Here is a 26,299-nt window from a genome sequence, read left to right on the forward strand (position 1 = left end):
GAAATATATTTACAGGTTCCTACATTCAAGTGTGTGAATTTAGTATAGTCGTTCATGGATCTGGGTAACCGGCCGTCGTAGATCTCAACAGCTTAAGAAAAAATCACGCCGACAAAACCATCGTAATTCTAAGAGGGAGGGGGGGGGGGGGGGGGGGCAATAGAGGCCGTGGAGGAGAACTCGATAATGCAGTGACAACAGACAATGTATCGAACTAGAAGTGCAGGTACATTAATTGGCCAGCTGCTAGAGACACGCACAAAAATGCATAAACACATGGAGTAGCACTGAAAAATTTATTGATGGATCTACTAGTCACTAAGTACTATCTAGATCGATGGATATGGATCCTAGCTAGCTAGCTAGAGCTAGGCGGCCGGTCGGCGGACGGACGGTCAGTCGGAGGTGCACTTTTGGCCGGCGGTGGGTCCGTAGAAGAGGACGCTGGTGGGGCAGTAGATGCCCTGGAGGCCTTCCGGCGGCGTGGTCCTGGTCTCCCTGACGAGCGAGAGGCCGATCCACTTGTTGGGCGGGTAGACGGGGTTGTCGCAGAGCGTGGTGGGCGACGTGCCCAGGTAGAGCTTGCAGTTGCGCGGGTGGAAGTTGCCCAGGTCGTAGAACATCACCAGGAAGTAGCCCCGCTCGTCCGTCACCGTCCCCGTCACGTTCACCACCTCCCTCCCGTAGCACACCAGCTGCGCCGTCGCGCCTGCATATATGCACCAAATCATATATACCACGGATTATACGCATCAGCTAGCTTCCATTGATAATCCAGGCCCAGAGATGAGTAAAAGTAAAAGATCTGGGGGGTGAAGATTATATATATAACCTTGGAGGGGTGACGCGTCCATGTCGCGGCTGTAGCGTCTGGACCGGCAGGGCTTGCAGTAGATCACGCCCTCCACGATGACGTACGGCAGCACCGGCCGGACCGGCGGCGAATGGTACGACGGCGACATGGCCGTGTCATTGGCTGCTGGCCGCGGCGACATTGCTGTGCTCCCGGCCGGCGCCGGCGCCATGGCCGGGTAAGCGGCCATCACATGGTGGGCAGGGAGTAGGACTGCGGCGGCAAGGACGAGCAATGCCGCCCTGACTCCGGCACTCTCTGCGTAGCTCCCCATCTCTGCTCAACTCTCTGTCTCTGATTATCTTAAGCTTGGCAATTAATGTGTGTGTCCCTAGTACTGTAAACCACTAGTACAGCGAAAGTCAGAATGCAACTGGCCACCCGGGTGATCAAACGTGTTCGGGCATGGGCTTATTTATACTACGCGATCTGGGCCGTGGTTTGCGGTTTGACCCGACGAGCCACCGCGGTTAAAACCAGATTCCTTTCGCAGTTAACGCCTTTGATTTTGACTAGGCGAAGAAGAAGAAAATGCAGAGTGCTTCTTGGAAGTTTGATTTTGGTTATTGTCTTTTTGGCTGCACAACGGTAAGCTTCTTTTGCTCTGCTCTGCTCTCTAGTACTCTACTCCATTGCTCGTTTGGGAAGTGTGTTGATGAATTTTAAGATGTGGTTTTCGGTGCAGCGAAATCGAACCGTTCGTGAGAGTGCGCGCGGCTACTTGGGTTGAGCGGAACTCCGACTTCGTTTGACTTCACTGCAATGATGATTGCGCCTTTCGACGGCAACAGGTGTGCACCCGCCTGATTTTTTTTAATCTCGACAATAAATGATACTCAAACGATGGAATGTAAGTATGTAACCAAACGATGCACCAGATGGCAGATCGATGTAGGTGGATGGTTGGCCGGAACACCGGAACCACTGTATTTTTGAAACTACTGTATGGTCAATGGTTAAACTGCCAACTTTCTACTACTCCGTACTACATCAGATTCTGTTTCCGTGTGGCAGGTGCTAGCTGGATGCATCTTCGATTTCGATCTGCACAGGCGAATCATCGATCGTGGCGCTGACCGTTTTAGGTTTTTACTCTGACCCAGACCACCATAGAGTATTCCGTAGGAGTCTAACATAGACGTCCCGGTTATTTGGCATCTGAGACTGAGAGTCCCGTTTTCTACCGTGGTCCGACTTCACCGATCACCCATGGAAAATACACAGTATCCGAGAGTCGTGATCCCACACGAGAGAACGGCGCCGGCCGCATCAGGGGATGTGTCCAACTTGGGAGAAAAAGTTGTGAACTTCTATTTTAACTCCCTGTAAGTAAAACTGGTATAAATATATGGCACTACGGCTGTGCATTATAGATACAAGTCACAAGCACATACCTTCAGCTTAGAATTAGATTTGTTTTTTTGGAGAGGGCTTAGAATTAGATCAGCAGAGGATGAGCGATACTGCAGAAAATGACAGTGCGAGTTCAATTGGGCTTTTTTCTTTTTGAGCGATGATCAATTGGGCTTTGTGCCTAGGATTTGTTCTGTAGTCCGTTATAGTATATGTGAACTTGTAAAAGAACCATCGTAATTTGGCCCAATCAGGGTTGCTCTCGGCCTTGGCCCATTTCAGCCGTGGTGGCTGGATGGATAGAAAATCATTGTGAATCAAAAGTTAATCGGACGGTGATCACCGCTCCGCAAGTCCTAGGGTTCTCCTCACGGCCGCTTTAAAAAGACGGCCGGGATTGAGTCGCATAATCGTCCAAGTCCCGCCGCCGCCTCCATGTCTCTCGATTCCTATTGTCCTGCAGTTTCTCGCTGCGTTGTGGTTACTTTTCTTTTTCTTGTTTACGATTTCATCTCTTTGCCGTCTTTGTCTTTGATTTCTTAGGATTCGGAGCAGTGATGAGATAATTCAATAAATATGATCTTACAGGTGTGATTATCAATCGCTACGTTCTTACTGAGCTCCTTTCCGTTGTTTTCTTTGATGTTTGATCTTCGTATTGTCTTTTACTTTACTTGAGTTGCTGCAAACAAAATTGTTTTCTTATATTTGCTCCGAAACTCCGATTTTTTCCGATTATTTGTGCTTTGTGGTTTCAGCAGTCTCTTCCGAATCTTCGAAGTTTTGACAAGATTTTTGTAGCTTTGGCAAGATAAAGGGTTTCGTGTACAGAGGTTTTCCAGGAGCTGTGTGCTTGGGATGCCGAGAAACCTTCTCCACGTTGTCAGTACACATTTAGGCGGTCTTCAGTTCAGAATTGCTCTGTAAGCTTGAATGATTGGGTGAAAGATACCCATCGCTCTGTTCCGCCTGCAGAGTACAACCTTACCCGAAAACTGGGATAAGAAGGGTAATAAACGACTCGGTACGGGACTACGGGGTTCTGAAAATGTAAAAATCAGATAAAACGTGGATTTTAAAACTGTGGAATTTGGAAAAAAGAAATTACCACCGTAAAAAGAATCTGTCGACTGAGAGAAAATGCAGAAACCAGAAAATCTATTGTCGTATATAAAATTGGGCGATCTGGTTTTTTTTACGCAAACAGACCTATTTATGAACTTTTAAACTACTCCGTAGTTTACATACTTGAACAAGAAAGCGAGAATACTACTGGGAGGAGGAACATCCTAATTGTAGTCATCTTGATTGTGTTTTCTAGATAGATACAAATGTGATGTGATTCTTTGTTATTTTTAAGTTAAATGAAAAAAGTATTAACAAGGTGGAATGGCCGACTACTGTTCTCACCACCAAAACTATGGAAATTTTCACTTTTCCCAAACAGTACCTTCCAGGATAGACGGAGGGAGAGTTTCATCTTATTCTTTCCATGGGAACTTCGAGAATACAGAAGCATTCAAAATGATCCTATCCATTTGGGTCATTGGGAACCAGTACGCGTGATCTCTTCGTACTACATTCATCCCAAAGAATTTCTCTTTTACTCCCTCAATTTCACAAAGGTTTGGGTATTTTGTTTCGTTAACACAAGGCTTTGACCAAAAATTGCTCTATTAATATATTAATATGTAAGTTATATGATACGAAACCATGATCATTAGTAAGAATTTTTTAAGACGAATTCATTGATATAAATTTGATGTATGAAAAAACACATATCAATAGAGTTTTCATTGGTCAAAGTCTTGTCTTAACGAAACAAAATACAACAACCTTTGTGAAATGGAGCGAGTAGGTTTTAGCTCAACAAATACAAGATTGTCAGGATTTGATTACTGGTTTCCTTCTCAATGTTCCTATTAAGGAAAAACCTTCAAAGTAGAGAAGAACATACCTCGCTTTCAATGTAGGTCGAAGCCTATGTTTGCCCAGATACTTGAATGTTGTTCGTGAGAATTGTAATTAACTTTTCTTATCTATTAGACTCGGGAATTTCTTGGTTGGTCATGAAATTGATCTAGATTTGCATGCAACTATATTGATCTTAGTAAAGGGTGCTATAGATGCACACAATTCCAAACTCGAGATCTTGCTTAACTGAATCTCCTGCTTTATGTAGATTTTTTGAAGTGTTCTGTATATGAACCCCTTCAAACTAGGCTAATTGCTATTGATTCGATGATCCCCATGGGACGTGGTCGGACAGTTCATTACATTGTATGTCCTTCCTTTCTCGAGTGTCTTCTTTGATACTCCCTCCGTATTCGATTTTGTGATTTCATATTAGTTTACATTTTCGCTAAAATATACGGAAGCAAACAAATACAACCGCACTTAGTTTCGCCCATTTCTAGTATGTTTCCACCTTTATTTTTGAGTGAATGCTCAAAGTTCCGTTGGTCTGTGTGCGGTCCAGTGATGCGTGTATTTGCAGTGTCTACAAAGTCGTTAGTTCATGAGTGCTTCGAGCCTAGTTTGAACCCATTGTATGTTTACCCTAAAAAAGAAAAACTCATCGTATCGGTTCGCAATAGTTTGCTTTTTTGGGCTGTCAATTCTTAATTTCTGATATGTACTTAATGAACAAGCAATATGCTCCTGCAGGTTCAAAGAAGAAATCGCCGATAATAATGCATTTTGAGGAGATATCGCCAATAGTTGGATTCTATCCCATTGCGCGTGGTCGAATTAGAGCCGAGTTCGGACCGAATAATATTTCATAATATAGTGCTCTCTTACAACAACCCCAAAGATGGGCATGGCAGAATATTTCAACCTGACAGACACCAGAGATGGCGCAAATCAAAGCTGTTGCAGAATCCCTTGGCCTCAGAGGCTTCAATCCGTTCCTAGTTGAAACCTGCAAGCATTGAGGAAGAAACGCATCAGATCACCTAGTTACCATTAATAAGATCCTTAATGGACTCAGAGAACCTACCCAGTTTGAGGTCCAAGCCGTTGTTTAACGAGGTGGATCCACCTTCCACTTCCTTCAGACTCTGGGCATGAGCAAGCTGTTCCCAAAATTACAGAAACATAACTATATCACACACTGATCAGTTGTGCGAAAGAGGCTCTTAGTAAAAGATTACTTGAAAGAAAGAACGAGCAAAAGGTGAAGCTGAGGAAGCAAGTGAAATACTGAAATGGTTCATCTTGCTTACATACGCCAAAAAAGACTAGCTGTCCACTAGCTTAAGCTAGGCTCCAGCAGTCTGCCCTGCGTATAGCCACACGCCGTTGCTTGCAGGAAGTGAAAAGTTATTCCACCCCCAAGGTAAAGAAGTTGCAATGAACGGGTCTACGTGTTGTAGGTTGCTAGGCTTTGTGTCACTTCGTGCCTTGCAATGGAGCACTCCTCGTGCCCATTTACTGCGCACTACCATGAGTAGGCCAAGCACGCCTCCTCTCAATGGAGAGGCTCCTATTTCCTCGTCTACTTTTATCCGGATCCTATTTTTTCTAGATCGGAGAAAGAAACGCCTATTTTGGTTGCGATCTGTGTATATCCAGAGCCATCTATACCAGTTCCTATTCTTCGAAACAGTCCCGGCAGGAAAAGAAAACTAACACAGATCTTGTTACAGTTTCTGGGCTACTATTGGAGAAACGGTACATGGTTTGCCCCTAGTACTTACTTTGAACCAGCTGTTTGCTTGTTTGTGGGCATCTAATTCAGAAACACTAGAATAAAGCATTGAAGTTGAACTAGTAAAATCAACCTAGAAATGAACGATAATTCAGGCTTTGAGTTCAAGGGTTTTAGTTGGATATCAGTTTATCGGTTCATTTAGCAACACTACTGCACATATTAGCATGGTGAACATGAAGAACTAGGGGCGTAAATTGAACGGTACCGCAGACCGATTAAGGCCCTGTTTGATACGGAATAGTAAAATGTTCGTTCACCTTGTCGCACAAACCGTAGCGCTCCGCTTGTTTTCCCCTGATCTGCATGCAGCACGAAGCAAACATTAGCTAAGTGAGTCATGACCGGATGACCCCGTGCAAACTCCTTATAAATCGATGCAACACACACAAAACACGCACCATGTTCTCCAGGTAGCTCATCTCGCCTCCGATCTTGCGGTCCTTCTCGGAGCGCACCTTGCGCATGGCCGCCTCCAGGTTGTGCTCCAGCGCCGCCAGCGACGGCACCGTGTACTGCTCCCCATCGTCCACCGTCATGAACCTATCATCAAACAAATTAACACGGCGGCAGGGTCAGAACAGAACGATCAGCGTGCAGCTTATTGCAGTCGCCCGGGCATGTATATATGCTACGGAAAAGAACGTACCTCAGCTCCTTCTCCAGGAGGTCGCACATCTTGCCAACGTTCTCCAGCTCGGCGCGCCTCTCCTGCTCTCGATCCATCCCAAACAAAGCAAAAATCTCCATCAGAGGTGCATGGATTGCTCTGTCAAACAGTTAACCAGCTATTATAGTACAACTCAAGTAAGTACCTGGCGGATATCACACCAAACTTTGGTCTGCGTCGCGGCTTCGTACCTCTCGACAAACTCCTTAACACTGCCAAAAACACAAAAGACGATCGACGCGCCACACGCAGCTACTGCTTAGACACGATGCACATACTAGCAGAAATTAAAACTGGCGCTTGAAGGTGGTGCTTTAGCTTGTAAGCTTACGAGGGGACGGTGGGCGCGAGATAGTGGTAGAGCTTGCCGGAGGCGGAGAAGAGGAGGAGGAGGAGGTCGGCGTCGCACAGGACGGCGAGCTCCCTGGCCTTCTTGAAGAGGCCGTCCCTGCGCTTGTAGAAGGTGGACTGCCGCTGCGTGGGGTTCTCGATCCTCTTTATCTCGCTGCGCCCCCTCCCCATGGTTTCCTCTTCCGGGGCTTCTCTTCTCCACCCCCTTCCCGAACTCGCAAACGCGCCGCGGAGCAGGCAGGGGGCCTTTCCGTTTCCGATCGAGACGTTGCGAGAATCGGGAAAGGTTTGTCCGCGGGAGACCTCTCTGCTGCTGCTCACCACCACTGTGCCTGGTTGCGCGTGGAGGCTGTGTGACAGTTTGGTGGTCTTATGGTTGGGGGCGGGCCGCGGGCGAGGCTGAGTCTGAGCGTGTGAGAGATGGGTTTTACTGCTTTAAAGAGCTGGTGTGGTAAGCCATGGGGAAGTCAGACAAGATAGTCTAGTCTTGTGTCAGCTGGCCCTGTGTGGGAGGGAGGGAAGGCCGTGGTTGGGCGTTGCTTGCTTTTCTGCAGGGGGGAGAGGGAGCACGGCTGAAATGGTACGTGACATGAGCGAAACGACGGAGACGTGTCGTGGGCAGTGGATGGATGCTGCCAGGGGGCACTGCTCCTGCTCCAGCTCCAACATACTGTAGTACGTACGTACTCGCGGGTGGCGCCAAGTGACCTCCGTGCTTACTTTGCTCCACACATGGCCATGGTTTCCTATGCGTTGCACGTGCTGTTAATATTATCTGCAGGAGATAGAGATAGCCTTGTTGTGCTCGTATGTGCTTGCCTACAAATTCACAGACAGGACGGCGACGCTTAATTCATAGAGCAATATTTGCGTTTAGGGCCTTTTGATTTGTAGGAAGAGCGGACGACATATATATGAATCATCTTCTTGATTGAAAGAAAAGGTAGGAAAGGAAAAATACATTTAAAAAAAATCTATGGTATCAGTTTCAAGAAAAAAGCACATGAATTTTATAAGCCGCATGGACCTCCATTTCAAATTCCTTTGGATGAAAGGCAAGACAAGTGTGCAGTAGTTGCATGTGGTTTGGCTTAATTTGACCGTGTTTATTAAGCTTCCTATGTTTTTCCTGTTCCTTTTGAATCAAACTACTCGCTCCGTCCCAAAATAAGTGACGCGGATTTGTATAAGAATCTATACAATTTCACGTGAGTTATTTTGGGACGGAGGGAGCACTAAATTTCTATCCTTCCATTTGCACATGCATTTCTACTGTATTTCTTTCTTTCTTTTTTCCAAAATCCTACGAATTTCGAGGTCCCCACCCCTCCCACAGTCCCACTACTGTAACACCAAAGGGGCAGCCGAAGGACCGTAATGGCACCGACGGGGAGCGATGGTGCGGAGGCGGATTTTTCGGGAGAGGAATGACTAGATTTTTCCTGGTGGTTATGTCTCTTTGAAGCGGCGACCCTTAATTACACTATTGATGATCATTTAGCTTTAGAAAAATACTTGTACCAACCATCTTATGTATGAAGCTTTTTTATTTGAGAGTGGAACGGAGGTTTTATTAAAGGATATAATGAGATGTTAGGGGTGGACAAAAACCAAACGTTGGCGGCCATGATATTTGAGCACTAGGGTTACGTGATTGTTCTTGTTGAAACAGTCTTTAAAACATGCATATATGTGTATTACTCCCTCCGTTTTTTAATATAAGGCGCATATTTTTCATTACCAATTTTCGAATTGTAAGGCGTAAAGCAATTGCAGGAGGAGAAAAACTTGGAAGCCACCGTAGCTTGCTGAATGCGGGAGAAAAACTGGCAATTTTCTCGTGCGTGGATAGATGATAGGGCAGTTATGGTGCATGCAGTTGTATTAGGGAGGAAAAAATTAACATGGCAGGAAGTTGCAACGTTAATATTTGTGCCAGAAAATTTACACCCTACAATAAAAAATGGAGGGAGCACTTCTTAGTGCACCGGCATGCAAATCATCCAAGGACATGATCGAATTAACACACAAAAAGATCAACTTATATTCTAATAGAACATGTTTGATGACATGACGCACATCGATCTATGACTTTTGCGTGTACATTTACAATCACCAATTATTTCACTGTACGGTATTTTATACTCACTCCATCCGAAAATATATAGATCCAAAAGAAATAAGTGACTTGGATTTGTATAGTCTGGATGGAGGGATAGTTTATAATTACGCAGGTATGATTCAGTCGAACAAATGCCTCTATTCTCTTGAAGAAAAACACGGACTCTTTAGTGGACGAATTGCGATCTTACGAGATGATTTCTGCGTGACACATGTACGTAGAAAGATAGTAAAATTTAGGCACATTCTATATAAATTTCAATAATACAAAGGGTAAATTCATCGATTGGGAGATAAACTGTAAACAAACTCTATAAAACTAAAAACACGTCTAAATGACCTCAAGATGACAACAGAAAACGGTGAAACAAAGCAGGAAATGCTCAACAACCAAGTGCCGGCATGGATAGTAGTATTTCGGATCATCCTGTGCTCCAGAAACCCACCGGATACCAGCTCCAACGAAAGCAGACACAAAAAGATAATAAACGCATTAAGCTAGCCCATGTACTAACCACATCTACTGTACGCTAGTACTGTTCGACCCCGCCCAAAACTGAGCAGTTAAGTGCCAAAACCCCAGCTTCCTGAAACGGCAAAAGGTACGCGCGGCCAGCAGGTGGGTGGGAGTGACCTGGCCACCTGGGCGCAGTAGGTTGGGTCCGTCTCATCATGGGATCTTTGTAGGATCCGGCAAGCGTGTCAGCGGCTTCGCGTCAAAACCAGCATCAACAGCAGCGGCGGGGCAGCGTGGTGGCCATGTCTTCTACCCTTTCGTCAGAGTCTAGCCACCTAGCCCAACTACTGCCCAAGCAAGCACTGCATCTACTCCCAAGCTATGGCTGAGCCAAGAGGAAAGAAAAGAAAAGAAAAGGTGTAGGCAGTACTGTGACTACCGATGCGACACGAGGACTGCACCTGACACGACCCTGCCTGTGCTGCGTCGTGTGGACGCTCGGCCTCATCAGGCGAGCTACAACGCTGGAGTGGGATGCTGCTGGTTGTACCACGGCGTACTGTAGAGTGTGGACGTGTTACCTAGCTAGCATGCAGACTAGTACTGCGAGCTATGCACGTAGCATAATTGAGTTGTTTTTCTAGTGCGCAATTGCTTTTCTTTTTCCTTTTTCGCGACGGTGCTGTTGAGCACAAGAGTTTGCTGCTCTTGACAGTAATCAGACGACTGAAAGCAAACCCGATGTTACAAACGGACGAAACTAAACTGAAATGTTGTCAATAACAGAATACAGTTGTATTCGAACTGAAAACGAAGACAGTAACTTCCGCACATTTTTTTTGAGCGATATAACATCCGTACATGGCCTGGTGATTAGCATTTGTTTTTTTTTTTTAGAACCGCCTGGCGATTAGCAAGGCAGGTGAAAAGGAGTGTGGAAAACAAGCCCAGAATATTGGGTCAAATGCGATTGGAAAAAATTCTGGCCTGACGAGAAACACTTACTATTTGTTTGGAGCTTTGGGCCATCTACTCTACCTGATATTTTGAGTACTGGGCTTTTCTCTTCGTTCCACCTCTTTAACAAACCCACGCTCGTTACGTCCTTCAATGTCAGTCGGCCCAATAAGGATGAGGCCACCATTCTACGTGGGCACGGTCGATTGCATGCATTAGCTTTAACCAGGTCTGCACGAACTCTCTCTAAAAAAAAACAGGCCTGCAAGATGACTGGGTTCTACTCAGCCTTGAACGATGCTCGTATTCCTTTGGATTAATAAAGGCCTTGGATTAATAAAGCCCGTGTGATTTTGCTTAAAAAAAACTTGGTTGGACGTCCGCTCAAAAAAGAAAGTGAAATACACCGCTAGTCCATAAACTCCGAGCGAATGCACAGTTTAGTCCACGAACTCAGAAAACGCACACATAAAACGATAAACTGGTATTTGTGTAACACTTAGGTCCAAAAACAGTTCGGCGTAGTTAACTCCGGCCACGTTGTTGCAGGGCAGAACCGTGGGTTGCTGTTGGGGCTTCTTGGGGGAGTTTTCACAAAACTTTAACAGTAGCCTGCAGAGTTTTGTGTTAAATTTTTGCTAATTTAACAGCAACCTGCGGAGAATTATGTTAATTTTTTTTCTAAAATTGTGTTAAATTTTTTTGAAACAAAAACCCCAACAACAACCCGCGGTACTGGCTTAAGCTGGAGAGGCCGCCATGTAGCTGAAATTAATCCTGCCAAACCGTTTTTGGACGTAAGTGTTACACTAATACGAGTTTATGGCTTTATGTATGCGTTTTTTGAGTTCATGAACTAAAATGTGCATTTGTTCCGAATTTATGGACTAGTGGTGTATTTCAGTAAAAAAAACTTGATTGGCACGCTGTCCAGGACTCCAGATCCTCTTTGAGTCTTTTCGGCTGTATCTTATTCACAAACCAGTTTTGCTAGCGTGTAATAATATCTGGTGTACTAACATCTGCACCAGAAGTACGTACCCATACAGATTTATTTTGGATATGCTGCGAAGAAGAGTAGCTCGTGAAACGACTGTTGCCCTTGATGACATCAATGATAAATTTTCCGCCCCGCCAAGAATGACATGACAAGAACGTACAATGCCAAGCCAACGTGCACGCGTGGGCAGCAGTGCATACCAACTTGACACATGGCTATGCTCAGCGACGACGCCTCGCCGATCTGGATACCACTCCTATGTTTGCAGTGTGCTGTGTGCACAACATGGTAGTTGGAAATAAATTCCTGATCTACCAGTAGCTAGCTAGAACCTAGAACCTAGAACTGGATTACTGGCCTGGAGTACCGCTCTTTCATCCAAGGTGGAGTAGATTTATTTATTTTCTTCAGGGTGAGAAAGGTGTGGTAGATGAGGCACCATTAACACCTTCTGCGCTAGCTCAATGCACCCCAAAATTAAGCCCATCACCATGCATGCCCTGCACCGGCATTTACGCAGCGCGCGAACACGACGAGCCGGCGACACGACGTGCCGGTCGGCCGCGAGAAGGTGACACGCCTCAAAGAGAGAACAGCTAGCCCGTATCACTACTCGGCACAGACGCCATACGCCTAGAAATGGAAAGGAGCGGCATGTGCGCGACCTTTGCTATGACCAGAGATGACCAGAAAGGGGCCCGGCAAGCCCGGTTAAAAGATCAGGCCATTTTAATGATCTGTGCTGCGCACCGCAGGTGCAAGCGTCTACTGCATTTATGCATTTGCTTGTACGTACGATACAACGGATGCTGCCACGAGTGCACGTCGCGAAGGTACATGCAAAACTAAATCGCTTGAGCTTTTGCTTCTGGTACTACGGAGTAGTATAAAAGAGGCACAAAGCAATCGAGCCTCGGCTTCAAAACTCCAACAGCAACAACTCAGCCAGTCCAACTTGGAGCTCCTCGCGAACGATGGGGATGGCCAAGTGTATCGCCCTCGTTTCTTGCCTTCTGTTCGTGGCGTCCGCCGCTGCGGCGGCGCGCAGTCTCGCCGCTGACGGCGAGCGTTTCGGTGCCCGCAAGGACTACTATCCTCCTGGCCCGACTGACCCAACCCCCTCCCCCGATACCCTTCCTCCTCCACGTACGTGCGTTCATAACCTCCCATCTGTTCCTATCTTATTAGACTACGCGAACTGACTGACGTGACATGTGTGTGTGTTTTCCCGCAGATGATTCGCATGGGATTCCGCCCTGCTCGCCGTCCGTCGGGACCTCTCCGACCACTCCAGGCGGCTTCAACAACCCGCCGGCGCCGTCCACAGGCACTGCCCCGCCTACTACTCCTACGCCTGGTGGCGATTACAATCCTCCATCGCCTTCTGCCCCTGCTACGCCCGGCGGCGAAGACACCCCGCCCTCGCCGTCCAGCGGCACGTCTCCGACAACCCCCGGTGGAGGCGGAAGCTACTACCCGCCCTCCCCGTCCAGCGGCACTTCTCCTACCACGCCCGGTGTCAGCAACTGCCCGCCCTCGCCGTCCGCCGGCACTGACCCGACAACGCCTGGCGGCGCCGGTGGATACCCGCCTTCCCCGTCCTCGCCCGGTGGAAGCGACTACCCGCCATCCCCGTCTTCGCCCGGTGGAAACGACTACCCGCCGTCCCCGATGACGCCTGGCGTCGTCGGCAACTGCCCGCCCACCCCGTCGGCCGGCACCTTGCCAACCACCCCTGGCTCTGGCTACTACCCACCATCCCCGTCCACCGGCACGACCCCGACGACCCCTGGTGGTGGCTACTACCCACCCTCGCCGTCCACCGGCACTGACCCGAACACGCCTGCTGGCGGCGGCTGCCCGCCCGCCCCGTCCACCGGCACTGACCCAAACACGCCTGGTGGCGGGTACAGTACCCCGCCGACGCCTTGCATTGGCACCACTCCGCCCGCATGCACGCCGACGACTCCGGATGTGCCGATCAGCACCCCGTCGACACCGCCCTTCTCCCCGCTGGTGCCAACGCCGCCGACCAACACCCCGGCGCCGTTCGACCCCAACACCCCACCCTTCTCCACTGGCCCGTACAGGTACGTACGTACGTTGCTTCTTTTAATCCTCTGAACATGCGTACTACTAACCGACGTGTCTTACCTCGTACTACTTGCGCGTGTTGTGTCGTTGACCTTTTTTTGCAGTTACTGGATGTCGCATCCTGGCGTGATATGGGGCCTGTTCGGGTTCTGGTGCCCGCTGGTGCGGCTCTTCGGCCCGAGCGCCGCGGTGCCGTTCGGCCACGACCTCACCGTGCCGGAGGCGCTGGCCAACACGCGCGCGGACGGCGTGGGCGCGCTCTACCGCGAGGGCACGGCGTCGCTGCTCAACTCCATGGTCAGCGCCGGGGGGTTCCCCTTCACCACGCAGCAGGTCAAGGACGGCTTCGGCGCCGCGCTCGGCTCGGGCGACGAACGCGCCGCCGCCGCGCAGGCGCAGCTCTTCAAGATGGCAAACGAGGGGCAGGCCAAGCACTAATGTCGGCCCGTACGGTCACCTAGCTAGCTAGGATCTCGACGTAGTTCACCTGTGTTTGCGTGCGGTTGTGATGTTGTCCGGTGCTTGAATCAAGCTGCTAGGCTGCTTGGATTAGGAGTACGTGTCTGTGCGCTCGTGTGTTTGTTTGTTCTGTTTGCGCCCGTGTGGAAGCTTTCATATGACCTGTCAACGTGTACTCTTTCTTTCTCAGTCGAGTAACATGGCATGATGGCAGATATAATGTTGGGCCGAAAATCAACACAAGCGGCCATGCCTGTGCCTTTACCCCGCGCACTGATGTGTGATGCGGCGTAACTATGTGATCATTTATGCGGCACCATTCAATTTCAAACTGAAAGCAGGTCAAGCACTCCCCGGGAGATCCAGGGAAAGCATTTGGCGTCAAGGTAAATTCTCCTGCCGTATGTCCACCCAAGTGTTGCATACAACCAAGAGTGAAACCGGATCGGATTCGCACAAATAATGGTCATACCGTATCATATTTCATATTTTTATCGTATTCGGAAGCTGTGCGGAAACGGCACGGTGCCGGAAAATATCGGAAACAGACGTGGTACTGCAACGGAGCGGAGTCAGACCGAATGAGGACAAAAATGAACGAATAGTGCGCACTTACATAAGTGATAAATCATGCATTAATCGCAAAAATGAACAGATTGTACCAGATAAATCATGCATTAATGCTCGGCTCGTTAAGAGCTCGAGTCGTTAAGGTCGATAACCTTAACAAACACTGAAGCTTGCTCGGTTCGGTTCGTTTAATACTCGCTCGTTGGGAGCTCATTAGGCTCGTTAACAGTGAAAAAAGAGTAGTTCATAATAAGTTAATAAATATGACAAAATTACAGTGGATGTTGCAAGTAATATCATAATAAGTTAATAACCATAAACCATGACACACGTAGTGCATACAACATACATGCTATAACAGGATAATAACAGTAATAAGCATTACATAAAGACTTTTAAATTTTCAGTTCCTCAAATAGAAGCAGTAAATTAGGTTCAACAAAGCAACACCACCATTAACATGCACATGTTGACAAGTGGCACATCACACGCAGCCATGCGCTCAAGTTCAAGTAGCATCCAGCAGCCGGAAGCCCTCAATCCACAAACCACAAGGCCGTGTAAATTTGATCGATTGATCGACACGAGACAGACTTAACGAGCTAACGAGCATGCTCGCGAGTCTCGCCAGCTCGGCTCGTTATGCTCTTTAGTGTTAACGAGTTTCAGGAGGTACTCTACTCTGTTCGTTAGTCTAACGAACCGAGCTCTAAACGAGCCGAACACTAAACGAGTAGAGCTGTTCGCCGAGTACCGAGTAAAATGTCCAGGCCTACCCTTCGTTCCCAATTAATTGGCGCCGGCCATTTCGCAAAAGAAAACTATTAATTTACGAAATAAACCTGCAGTACACATCTTCAATTAAACGTAGATTGCGTGTTGATTTCAAAAAACTATAGGTTTTTTCTTTGCAAAAGTTCCGGTAGAACGTGCATTTTTTTTTAAGGAGGTGCAGCCTTGTCCTATGCATCAATTCATTCACACAACCTCACCAATCATTAGTTATGTGGAATTTGTGTTATCTCCTTTTTTTTCTTCCCAATACAACGGTGTGAAACTTAAAATATTGCATACTTACCGAGAATGATTGCACCTACATATTGTATTTTATTGCAAATTTATTTAAAACCACTATTACTTGGCTTTCACCGCAGAAGAGTTTTATCTTTTTTAAATCTAAATTTTTTCCTGGCAATCATTTTTTTCGCAAAAGTCGATCACCCTTTATAGACTTGGACAAGTACCATGTGTGAAAGATCGACATAGAATTAGAACACAAAAATGATATGCAAACAAAAATTCTTTTTTTTTTTGGCAACGCAAACAAAAATTCTTATGCATTTATTGTACTGAAAGAATATAGTGTCGTGGTCGAACTTTGATCACTCACTGAAAAAATTCCTAAAAAATAAAATCTTTAGAGGGAATGAAAATTTCCTCAAATATGTCAAACCTACTACGACTAGAGTAGTGCCCTTTTGTTGGGCGTAGAAAAATAGCCCAAACGACCACCCACGGTCTAGATCAGCCTAAGGATCCCATACCCGTATGTGGATCGGCCTAGTTTTGGATAGATCTTGAAGTATGTGGATGAAAGGGGCCGGATTGGATATCAAATCTCAGGCCCATTCTAACTGCGCTACAGGCCGCGGGCCCAACTTAGCGCGTTGCGGTTTCCTTCGCTGCCAGGAACGAAAATCAGAGACGACTCGCTCGCTCTCGCAGACATTTCACGCAGATCACGCATGTAGAACCGGGATTATGTCGCTGTCACTGAGTACAAAATCGCAACGAAGAACGGTGGATTGACTGGATTTAATTGACTGTTTCCGCCTATTTCCTGGAGACCGATCATCACACCCAACGCATACACTTCCTTGGTTGACCTGGGCACCTGGCAATATTTGTTTGGCCAGATTGACCTGGCCAATTACCTGGAAAAAGTCGCATGGGAGCTATGCATACATCAGCTCGTGGCCAACCTCCCTGCTTATGACATGTCACGACTCACGAGCTGACATTCATCAGCACTAGTGGTACGCACGTAGCTCATGACACATGGGAATATTTCAGAGGTGAAATCGATCTTCGAAATAAACACATGTGTTCTCTTGTTTTGTTTGGAGACTACACGTAAGCACGCGGTATATCGACCATATGAAGCTGGTGGGCGTGCGTTTGCCACTTTGCCATCGCGTAAAGCGCAGCAGCGCAACACAACGGGTCAACCGCCAATTTGGAGTATCACTAGTGTTTCCTTAGTTTCATAATTTTTCTCTCAAATCTGTCCAAAAATAAATGTATATATTTTTATAAAACGTATAGAGCATGTAATATTTTGACAAGAGTTATGTAACGGATAGAGTAGTTTTGAGTCCAAACCAGTACGAAAGCGCTCGCGCAGCAACCGTATCATCTGCATTTAATTCGTCATCAACTTGTCCTAGTAGTAATGAATGGTGCCATTCATGTGTGTTTTCTGGTTTTACGACTCGTGTACTACAACATAATTAATATTCCTTGTCCCTGATGGATCTATTGGCTTTTGCAATCGCGTTACGAAAAATCTCTTTACCATTCCTTTCGCGGATAGATCGACGTACTGCTTTGCATGCATCCGTTACACGTAGCTTGCCAAATGATCGGTTGCATGGTTTTTCTCCTTGGTTGATTTTGCTCGTCTGTAGTACGAGCAATTTTAGTTGCCTATACACGTCTCATATACCAACCAGTACTGTTTTATCATTGTGTATACTAAAAGTTTTAGTTTGACATTGCTCAATTGTGATGTACTCGACTTATTTTATAATCCATTTTGAAAAAATACACACAAAACGAAAAAAAATTGGTAAGCCAAACAGAAAAATAGCCATGAACTGATTGAAAACGTTGGATTAGTAGGAGCCTCTCCTACCGTTTTCGGTCAAAAAAGAAAAGGTTGGATCATCATAATCAACCTCAATGCCCAACGCACCCTGAGTCACTCACACACATCCTTCATACAATGTCATCGTCATGTATTCATCTGCCTACTGCGTACGACTGCTCCAAGGACAACCTTTAACTGGAATTAAACTTGTATGCACAAAAGTATCCTGCATTTTTTTTATTAAACTTGTCTATATAAAAATATCTTAACCGGCGTTCCCTAAAAAATATATACTATTCACTGTCGTTGCCTGAAAAAATAATGTCTTAATTGAAATATGCCCGAGCCGGGGTTTTTAGTTACGAGTGTCAACATATTGCCGGAGTAGGTACCGTCATGGACGGTGATCGAGGGTAGGGGCGAAGTACTGTGTCGGGGTCGACAAATATGTATGGAGCGCGGCGAGACAAGGGTTTACCCAGGTTGGGACCCTCGAACTGAGGTAATAACCTATGCCCCGCTTTGTTGTATTGATATGGCGAATAGAGATTACAATATAAGCCTTACCCCGTGTGGAGTCTCCTACCCGTCTTTATATATGTAGACGGCTAGGTTATGCGATCTATACATGGTTAGTTGAGATATAAAGTCCCAATATAACAAAAGTACGCGTATTTCCTTGCGGCTTGCGCATCGGAATCCGTCGGGAGTTAGGTATCTCCCACGAGATCTTCCCGCATCGTAAGTCGGCTGGACTCCCGTTGATCGGGAAATCCCTGTCCGGATGATTATCTTTCCCCTCCGGATGGGTACCCCCTTCATCATAACAACGACATTAGCCCTCGAGTGCAGCTCGAATTGGAGGGCGATTCATGAAACGAAGGCTCCACTACAACCAATTTTAACGAAGTCAGCCTTGACGAAGCCGGCTTTCATGAATTCGAGAGGCTTCGTATACATGGTGGACTCCCGTAAAGGATATTTAAAAAGAAAGAGGAAAATCACTTATCCGAAAAAGGGCTAGAATTAATTGAAGTGCCCTGTGGCCCTTGGGCCAGCTTTCGTGAAGCGCCGAGTGTTAGTTTAGCCAATCTCAGAGGGTTCTATTTGGTGACAACGTTTGCATTCCAGTCTTGGTCAACAGTGGGTCCCACTCGTCTGCAAGTGCGACAATTGACCAACTTTGATGTATATTTTTAAGATTATGTTCGGTACAACAATTAGAAACATGATGTAAAAAAACGCACTTAAGCAACATATGTAAAATAAGAATGATGGTTCCTAGCGGCCCACGTGCATTTAGTTAGTTTTTTAAAATTAAAAAGCTACTCATACTAACTTGGTAGTAAATTTCCACACTTATTATGTATCGGAGGGAGTAGTTCTTAAAGAAAAACTAAAGCGCGTGTACAATGGGATGACGCCAGGCTTCTCTTTAGCGATGCCACGTAAGGTAAAATCTGACGTGGAAGAGAGAGAAATGGAGAAAATGCACAAGCCTTCTCTTAATTAAGAGATGATCTATTCACAAGAATGATAAAACAAAGATAAGGCAAATTTTTCACTATTATTTTGCCTTTTCTTAGCAGTTATTTAGTTAATTTTATTCATCTAAGAATTAATTTTAAGATATAACAATAAGAGATAACCCGTTGTACAACATGTTTTGTTGTCTTTTTTTAATTGGCGTGTCACATCTAAGATAAGACAATCTTATCAACCATTGTACATAGCCTTAACACTGATTACGTACGTCCTCAGCTCGTCGCATTATCCAGCGATCTTCACATCAGTTTGAATTGATGATTTGTCCACCATTTACATAGTTGTTTCTGCCTGTGGTCCCCGTGACGGTAGAGAGCTTCGGAGTAGCGAATACATACATGTGGACCCGATTTCGAAACGTACAGAGAGCTGTACGTGAGTCGTGAGAGTGATGCATTCAAGCACCACCGCGCACAACTAGCCTTTCGTTGTTTCAATGCTCGGCCATGCCCTGAAAGCTGATAGGCTATGAAACCATGCACGTACTCCACGCATCGACCGTCCACAGTACCCGCGGAAGTGCTCGCCTAGGGGCGTACTCGGCGTCCGTAAATTCCACTGGTCGCCTGCCTCCATCTCTCCCTGAACTGACATGACGAAGCATTCAAGCGAGACGAGATATTAGGGCGGGCGGCAGCCGGCCAAGAGCCAAGCCCGAGTAGCAGAGTCACAAGTCAGTGTGAAGTCACGTGGACATGGGGATATAATCGTTCGTACGTATGTTTAACCAGAGACACCAGACAACGCACGTAATGCGAGAGCTAAAGCCTAGCGATCCGCATGCGACCTCCGAGTGCGACGCAGCAGCATGCACAGGCCGGATAAAGCCCCACACACGGGCCAGTCTTAAGCCTCCGGGGTCCCGCGCGCGAGCGCGTCCCCGTCAGGGCTCCGTCGGTGGCCTCCCCTCGTAATTCAGGTAGCTTTCCACTCCGGCAGATCCCATCGCCCCCTGCTCTGCTCAAGAATACGCGGTGGACGGTGGCGGAACCGAACCGCTCGCTTCGCTACTCTTTTCTGTTTTCCCTCCTCACTCCCACTTCCACACTCTTACTAGTAGTAGTAGCAAGATTTAGCTCGTGTCAGTACTGATGCCTACTATAACTACCCCACACCACGCGCCTTTCTTCTTTCCCCCTTCCCCGCGCGTTCCCACAAGCTAGCATACGTGCTGCTCACCCTAGTCCTGTTGCTCCAACCAGAGATCGGGCTTTCTATATAGCTTCGTTCGTACGCTCATGAGCAGCGCGGCAGCCTTGTGCGAGGGGGATAATAAGCAATGAAGCTGTACATCACGGCGGCGGCGGTCGACGTTGACGACGTGACGAAGCCGAAGGCGGCGCCGCCAGTGGCGCGGCGCGGTTATCGTTCGGTCCTTGTCACGGGGCTCCTGGCGGGCGTGCTCCTCTTCCGCGCCGCGCTCCTCGCCGTCGAGGCCGGCGCCTCCCTCTGCCCTTCCACCACCGGTAAGTAAGAGCTCGGACTCTCGCTAACACCTGCGCACACAGCTTACTTGCTTATTACTAGCAGCCTGCCATTCTGCGCGCGTACGTAATCTTCTTGACGCGAACTACTCCTAATTGAGTGATGCTGCAGGGTGCCTGGGCTGGAGGACGGGGTTCGCGCACTGGCTCTACGGCGGCGACGGCGACGCGACGGAGGTGAGTCCGATCGACCTGGCTTGCAGTGTGTTAGGCTTAGGCTCATGTTCGATCGTGTGGGTCAAAAATAAAAATGTGTTACTACAACGTTTAGGTGCCGGGCATTCGAGCTTTGACATCTTTTTTACTCCTCTGCGCTCGATGGGCACGGAGATTCTCACGCGGTTCCGCTCGCGCGTTGTCAGTAAAGCGCCTTTCACGGGAACGGAATGTTAGAGCCGGGCCGGCAACACGTCGCTGCGTGCGATCGGGGGCCTCCCACCACGTGACCGCAGCCGATCCGTGCGCTGTACTTTGGTCTGCCAGAGCTTCACGGTTGACACACCAGCTGGAGTAGTATTGAATGCTGCATGTCCCGTGTTGTGGAGCGGTTTTTGACCTCTGCCGGTCATCAGATTAAAAGAGATTAATTATGCTGTTTCATCCTGGTCCGAGTCTTCCGACCGAAGTCAAACACATTTGCTTAACTAAAGAAGTACTACCAGTGTTGTTCACTAGCCAGGTTTTCAAAAGTAAGCTATCTACAGTACCTTCGTAAAAATGGTCGTGGATCGGCACGTTTTTCTTAGTCAACTTGTACCAGAAAAACTGCCAAATTTGACGAGGAGTACGAATTCTATGCAGTGGTAGATTTGTACTCCCTGTATTATTCCTGGCGCGCCTGGGCCAGCCATACCAGTTGGTGGCTTGGGATGTTGTCAGCTGTGTTTGCCAGCCGCTATGGATACAATACAAAACTCTTTTGGCTTTTTCTTCCGAGAGAACCCGACCTGTTCGCTAGGATTCTCTCCAGGACAACGCGCTAGTGGCCTGCCCTCCAGCATGCAAACGTTCACAAGACGCGGCCTTTTGCGTTTGGAGCTACGTGGATTTTTTTCTTCAAGTTGTTGCGGCCTTGTGGTCCGTCAGACATGTACGGCAATGCCCCTCGTGATTTCCGGTGTTCCGGCTTACTACATTTCTAATGAAAATGTTGCCGCTGAAGTGTTTAAATATCTCTTGGTTGGGCTACGTGAAAATCGTATTCCAGCAGGAAAGCAAATGACTGTATGAATGAAATGACCAGGAATTCATGAGAGAGTGGAAGAGGAGTCACACGGAAGCCAGCCTGTTGGATCCCGTGGTGGTGGAAGCGGCACCGGATTCATTGGACGGCCTCATGGCGGAGATGGACACCATTCTGGCGTCCTACGATCGGCTTGACATGGAAGCCTTGGTGGTCAAGATAATGGCCATGGTACGAATCTATCAAGTCATACCCTCATGCACCTTTCTCTGCGCGATCTTTACTGAACTTTAGTGGCTTTGCATCGTGCCTGCATGTTACTAGTACCTTAACTGAAGCAAGTGCTTTCCGCGCGAAAAGACGCCATCATATGGTCCCTCTGTTCATCCGTTGTCCCTATTCGTGAGCTCTCTAGAGATTAAATAGCTAACACTACTCCATTAATGGAGCTATGGTGTACCTGTGAATTACTCAGCATTATCATGCATGGACATCTCTCAATTTGTAAAACTTACAAACCTGTAATTCATTCTGAAACGTGTACTGCTGCAACGTTCAGTTATCGAAATGCTTTTGTAGGATTGGCGGTGCATGCATGTCTCTGAATGACTGAATCCTCTGAAATTTCTTAGGAACACCAGGAAAAGCATAGATGCATGAAAGGAAATTGATCCACTAGTTTCAACTTTTATGCATCCTCATCCATTACATTGACTGTGTCAATGATTTCAAGCAGCTGCTGAAGATGGATCGGAAGGTCAAGTCATCAAGAATCAAGACTCTATTCAACCGGCACCTGGCATCGCTCGGCATCCCCAAGAGCATGCACTGCCTCGCGCTGAGGCTGGCCGAGGAGTTCTCGGCGAACTCCGAGGCCCGGTCCCCCGTGCCGCTGCCGGAGCACGCCCCTCGCCTGACCGACGCCTCGTGCATCCACGTCTGCCTCGTGACCGACAACGTTCTGGCGGCCGCCGTCGCCGTGGCGTCCGCTGTCAGGAGCTCGGCCGATCCGTCGCGGCTGGTGTTCCACGTCGTCAGCGACAAGAAGAGCTACGTCCCGATGCACTCGTGGTTCGCGCTGCACCCGGCTTCTCCGGCGGTCGTCGAGGTCAAGGGGCTCCACCAGTTCGACTGGCGCGATGGCGACGCCATCGCCTCTGTCATGAGGACGATCGATGAGGTGCAGAGGAGCTCGCTGGATTATCATCACTGCGAGTGTGATGGGTCGGTTGGGACTGGAAGGGAGTACGGGAGGCTTGAAGCCTCCAAGCCAAGCACGTTTTCACTCCTCAACTATCTCAGAATCCATCTCCCAGAGGTAAACTAAAGGAGAAGATGGTTCAATTAGTTGGTCACGCTGGCTGAAATGGTGGGTGCAGTACGTGGTAACAGCTATCAAATGTCGTCTTGTGCGTTTGCTTGTGCAGTTCTTCCCGGAGCTCGGGAGGATGATACTGCTCGACGACGACGTCGTGGTGCGCAAGGATTTGGCCGGGCTATGGGAGCAGGAGCTGCACGGGAACATCATGGGCGCCGTTGGCGCGCACCGTACCTCAGGTGCAGACGGAGACGGTGGCATCTGCATCGAAAGGACTCTCGGCGAACACCTGAACTTCTCGGACGCTGCGGTGACGTCAATGGCGCCATCGCTAGGCCTCCACGGTTCGCAGTGCGCGTGGTCTTGGGGCGTCAACATCATCGACCTCGAGGCTTGGCGAAGAACAAATGTGACCAAAACGTATCAGTTTTGGCTGCAAAAGGCAAGTCCCTCTTCCCTGAACTCTGAACATTTCTCGTGCCACAAGTAGTACTACTGACAAACATGTGACAACATTTAATTTCTTTGTGTCGCGTGCACGCAGAATCGAGAGTCGGGGTTCAGGCTGTGGAAGATGTCATCGCTGCCGCCAGCTCTGCTAGCGTTCCACGGCCGGGTGCGAGCGGTTGAGCCGTTGTGGCATCTGCCGGACCTTGGCTGGCACATGCCGGACGCCGAACTGCTGCAGGTCTCCGCCGTCCTGCATTTCAGCGGCCCGCGGAAGCCGTGGCTGGAGGTCGCCTTTCCGGAACTACGAGATCTGTGGCTCGGACACCTGAACGTGTCTGACGGCTTCCTACGTGGCTGCAGTGTAGTCGAATGACAAAATGGAAAAGCACGAATCGAGCTTGAAAATGGGGATAAGAACAGTAATCAGGTGCAAGAACTGGGTGCGGAGCTGGGTCTAAGAGGAGAGGGAAGTAGGTGTTGCCTTCAGTCTCTCCTCGCGCTGGCTCTGCGACATTTGCTGGTTTAGTGCCACTGAGCAGAAATGCTCGCGGTGTAGATATGACTGGGATATTTATTCGTTATTTACTACTACTACAGAACAAAAGTTGCACCGTTGCGGCCACGCCACGCGATAAATTTGCTTGGCTCCATATGATGAAATCGTGTGGAACTCTGATTGATTTAGTGCTTTTTATCAACCTCAGATTGAGGGCCATTTGATTCGCAGGATTGGAAAAACGCACGATAGGAAGAATGGGTCTTGGAATGTCATTTGCACTTAATTTCTATAGGAACTAGCATGGCTACTCGTCTTTAATACTTTGACTCATAGAGATATATGTGTTGTTGTATTATTTTCATAGCACCAAAAAAATGTAGGTGTGCCATTTGTATGTGCTATTAGACCATTATAAAAATAAATTTTCTGCATGATTGGTTGCAGAATTAGTAAACCGCACTACAGATACACTCAAATAAAGTTCGGACAATGCATTTCTAAATAATTAGGTGTAAAAATCGTGCATCTAGAATTTTTTCTTAACTAATACTCCTTCCATTTCACAAAGGTTGGCGTATTTCGTTAAATGCTATAGCATTTAATTAAGTGCAAATGGATGGAGTATTTTACTTAACCAAACTCTAGATTGCTATGTCATTGAATCAATCTAATTAAGTGCAATGACGCCAACCTTTGTGAAATACGCCAACCTTTGTGAAATGGATGGAATATTTTACTTAACCAAAGTCTAGATTGCGCGGCTACACTTGTATATAATTTTTTATTTGTTTTTCGCGAAGACAAGTCTTCTGAAATGATAAGATGGAATATCCTGCATGATTAGATTGATTCAATGACACATTATATTGTAGAGTAGGTTGTCATTTTTTTTGACCCGAAGAGTAGGGTGTCATTATATTTTTAGCAACATATTTGTATTTTACTAACATTATCTGCAACATAAAAACGCTGAGCTTGAATAAGAAACTTATGTGTTTGCTACATTTTACTTTGTGCGATATTATTTTATGATCACGGCAGCAGGGACCAAATGGTGTCTCAACGATGACGGATGACAGCAGCAGCGGCCGGTGGCGCTGGGGCGGCCGATCACAGCGGCGGCGGTGCGGTCACGCGGTGCTCTGAGAGCATGCGTGCAAGCTGGAACGCTGCCGTGCTGCGATGCTGTAAGCACTTGCATGGGTTGCCTGCACGGAGACGAATATTAGACCACTAAGTACCACCGAACTCTTAGATGCCACTTTGTTAAATTACTAATTACCACCTAATGTAAAAAAATCCAGTTAATAATGACAGGACACAAAAAAGTGCATAAGACTTTGCAGTAGTATTAATTTGTTTATCTCAACGAATTACTGCAACGCAACCTTGTTCACGCATATCCGTAGACATTTTTCATAATGGATGCGGGCTCAATGATAACCTTCCAAAGCTTGGCCTACCTCGTCACCAGTGAAGGCACGCGGCGGACGCTCCAGTGAATGCATGCGACACGGATTTTATGGAAAATAAACGTGACATGTAAGAGTTTGTTTAGGTTAAAAAAGATGCGCCCGTCATTTGGTTGCTTCACGTTAGCAAATTTACGTGTCACATCTCACATATATGTAACGCACGATTTGAAAACAAAATTATGTGTCATGTAGATCTAACGGTCACGTGTCAACAACTCACAGATCCAACGATCAGAATAATTGACGTGATGTGGATCAATGTGAGGCCTTTCTTGGTACCCCTCATATTGTTTTTAGTATATAACTAGTTCGTAGCCCAAGCGACATATCCTTGTCATTAAATCTTTACGTTAAATATAAGATCCGATGGCCACTATAATTTAGGTGATGTGGATCGATGTGGCGTCTTCCCTCGGTTTCCTAATTTTTTTCTTAATCTATTTTAGGTGATTCTTTTTCTTAATCGAACCATCTGATTTATTTGTTTTATATCATACGGCAAAGGGAACCAATGAGATGTCATGCAATCAGCAATCGTGTTTTCATATTGGACACATATTAATTTGTATTGGGCCTTAGTGAATTTTAATATATTTTGATGTTTTGTTGGTAGCCCACAAATTGGGCCTACTTGGCCTGAAATCACTTTAGTGTTTATTGATAGCCCATCAAATATACCCTCTCATTAAAAAATGGCCATTAGATATCAGACCCAACGGTTAAATTATCTTGAAAAAAATAGATATAGATTATGACTAATATACTTAGTTTATTATTTAATATTTTCATGACATCCGAAGAAAAACAATGAAAAATAATGTTGAAATGTCGTCGCGTAATATGGTATGTTACGTTCGGCAGCATAAGAAGATTATAACG

General features: G+C 47.0%; 4 protein-coding genes across 5 annotated transcripts; 2 read left to right on the forward strand and 2 right to left on the reverse strand.

Moving 5' to 3' along the window:
* Window positions 1–187: 187 nt before the first annotated feature.
* Window positions 188–1,251, reverse strand: LOC100833065 (pistil-specific extensin-like protein). Its single transcript, XM_003567020.4, has 2 exons — window positions 833–1,251; window positions 188–709 (listed from the first exon to the last, which is right to left on the reverse strand). Exons 1-2 carry the CDS (start codon window positions 1,125–1,127, stop codon window positions 396–398), a joined length of 609 nt encoding a protein of 202 aa, XP_003567068.1. The 5' UTR covers window positions 1,128–1,251; the 3' UTR covers window positions 188–395.
* A 3,867-nt stretch (window positions 1,252–5,118) lies between these two features.
* Window positions 5,119–7,110, reverse strand: LOC100833578 (MADS-box transcription factor 32-like). Its single transcript, NM_001301387.1, has 7 exons — window positions 6,920–7,110; window positions 6,734–6,800; window positions 6,568–6,629; window positions 6,320–6,461; window positions 6,179–6,220; window positions 5,208–5,283; window positions 5,119–5,129 (listed from the first exon to the last, which is right to left on the reverse strand). Exons 1-7 carry the CDS (start codon window positions 7,108–7,110, stop codon window positions 5,119–5,121), a joined length of 591 nt encoding a protein of 196 aa, NP_001288316.1.
* A 5,285-nt stretch (window positions 7,111–12,395) lies between these two features.
* LOC100833379 (protodermal factor 1) lies at window positions 12,396–14,265 on the forward strand. The gene is made up of 3 exons (XM_003567021.4): window positions 12,396–12,620; window positions 12,709–13,564; window positions 13,673–14,265. Exons 1-3 carry the CDS (start codon window positions 12,449–12,451, stop codon window positions 14,004–14,006), a joined length of 1,362 nt encoding a protein of 453 aa, XP_003567069.2. The 5' UTR covers window positions 12,396–12,448; the 3' UTR covers window positions 14,007–14,265.
* Window positions 14,266–19,927: 5,662 nt separating this feature from the next.
* LOC100833681 (probable galacturonosyltransferase 15) lies at window positions 19,928–24,234 on the forward strand. 2 transcript variants are annotated; one of them, XM_003567022.4, is made up of 6 exons: window positions 19,930–20,477; window positions 20,608–20,672; window positions 21,739–21,909; window positions 22,415–22,996; window positions 23,106–23,438; window positions 23,541–24,234. In XM_003567022.4, exons 1-6 carry the CDS (start codon window positions 20,291–20,293, stop codon window positions 23,817–23,819), a joined length of 1,617 nt encoding a protein of 538 aa, XP_003567070.1. In that variant the 5' UTR covers window positions 19,930–20,290; the 3' UTR covers window positions 23,820–24,234. The 2 variants fall into 2 exon arrangements, with proteins under 2 accessions (XP_014753799.1, XP_003567070.1); XM_014898313.2 differs by lacking the exon at window positions 21,739–21,909 and having other exon boundaries at window positions 19,928–20,477.
* The last annotated feature ends 2,065 nt before the right edge of the window (window positions 24,235–26,299 follow it).

Source organism: Brachypodium distachyon, chromosome 2 (genome assembly GCF_000005505.3).
Source record: "Brachypodium distachyon strain Bd21 chromosome 2, Brachypodium_distachyon_v3.0, whole genome shotgun sequence".
Classification (NCBI taxonomy): domain Eukaryota; kingdom Viridiplantae; phylum Streptophyta; class Magnoliopsida; order Poales; family Poaceae; genus Brachypodium; species Brachypodium distachyon.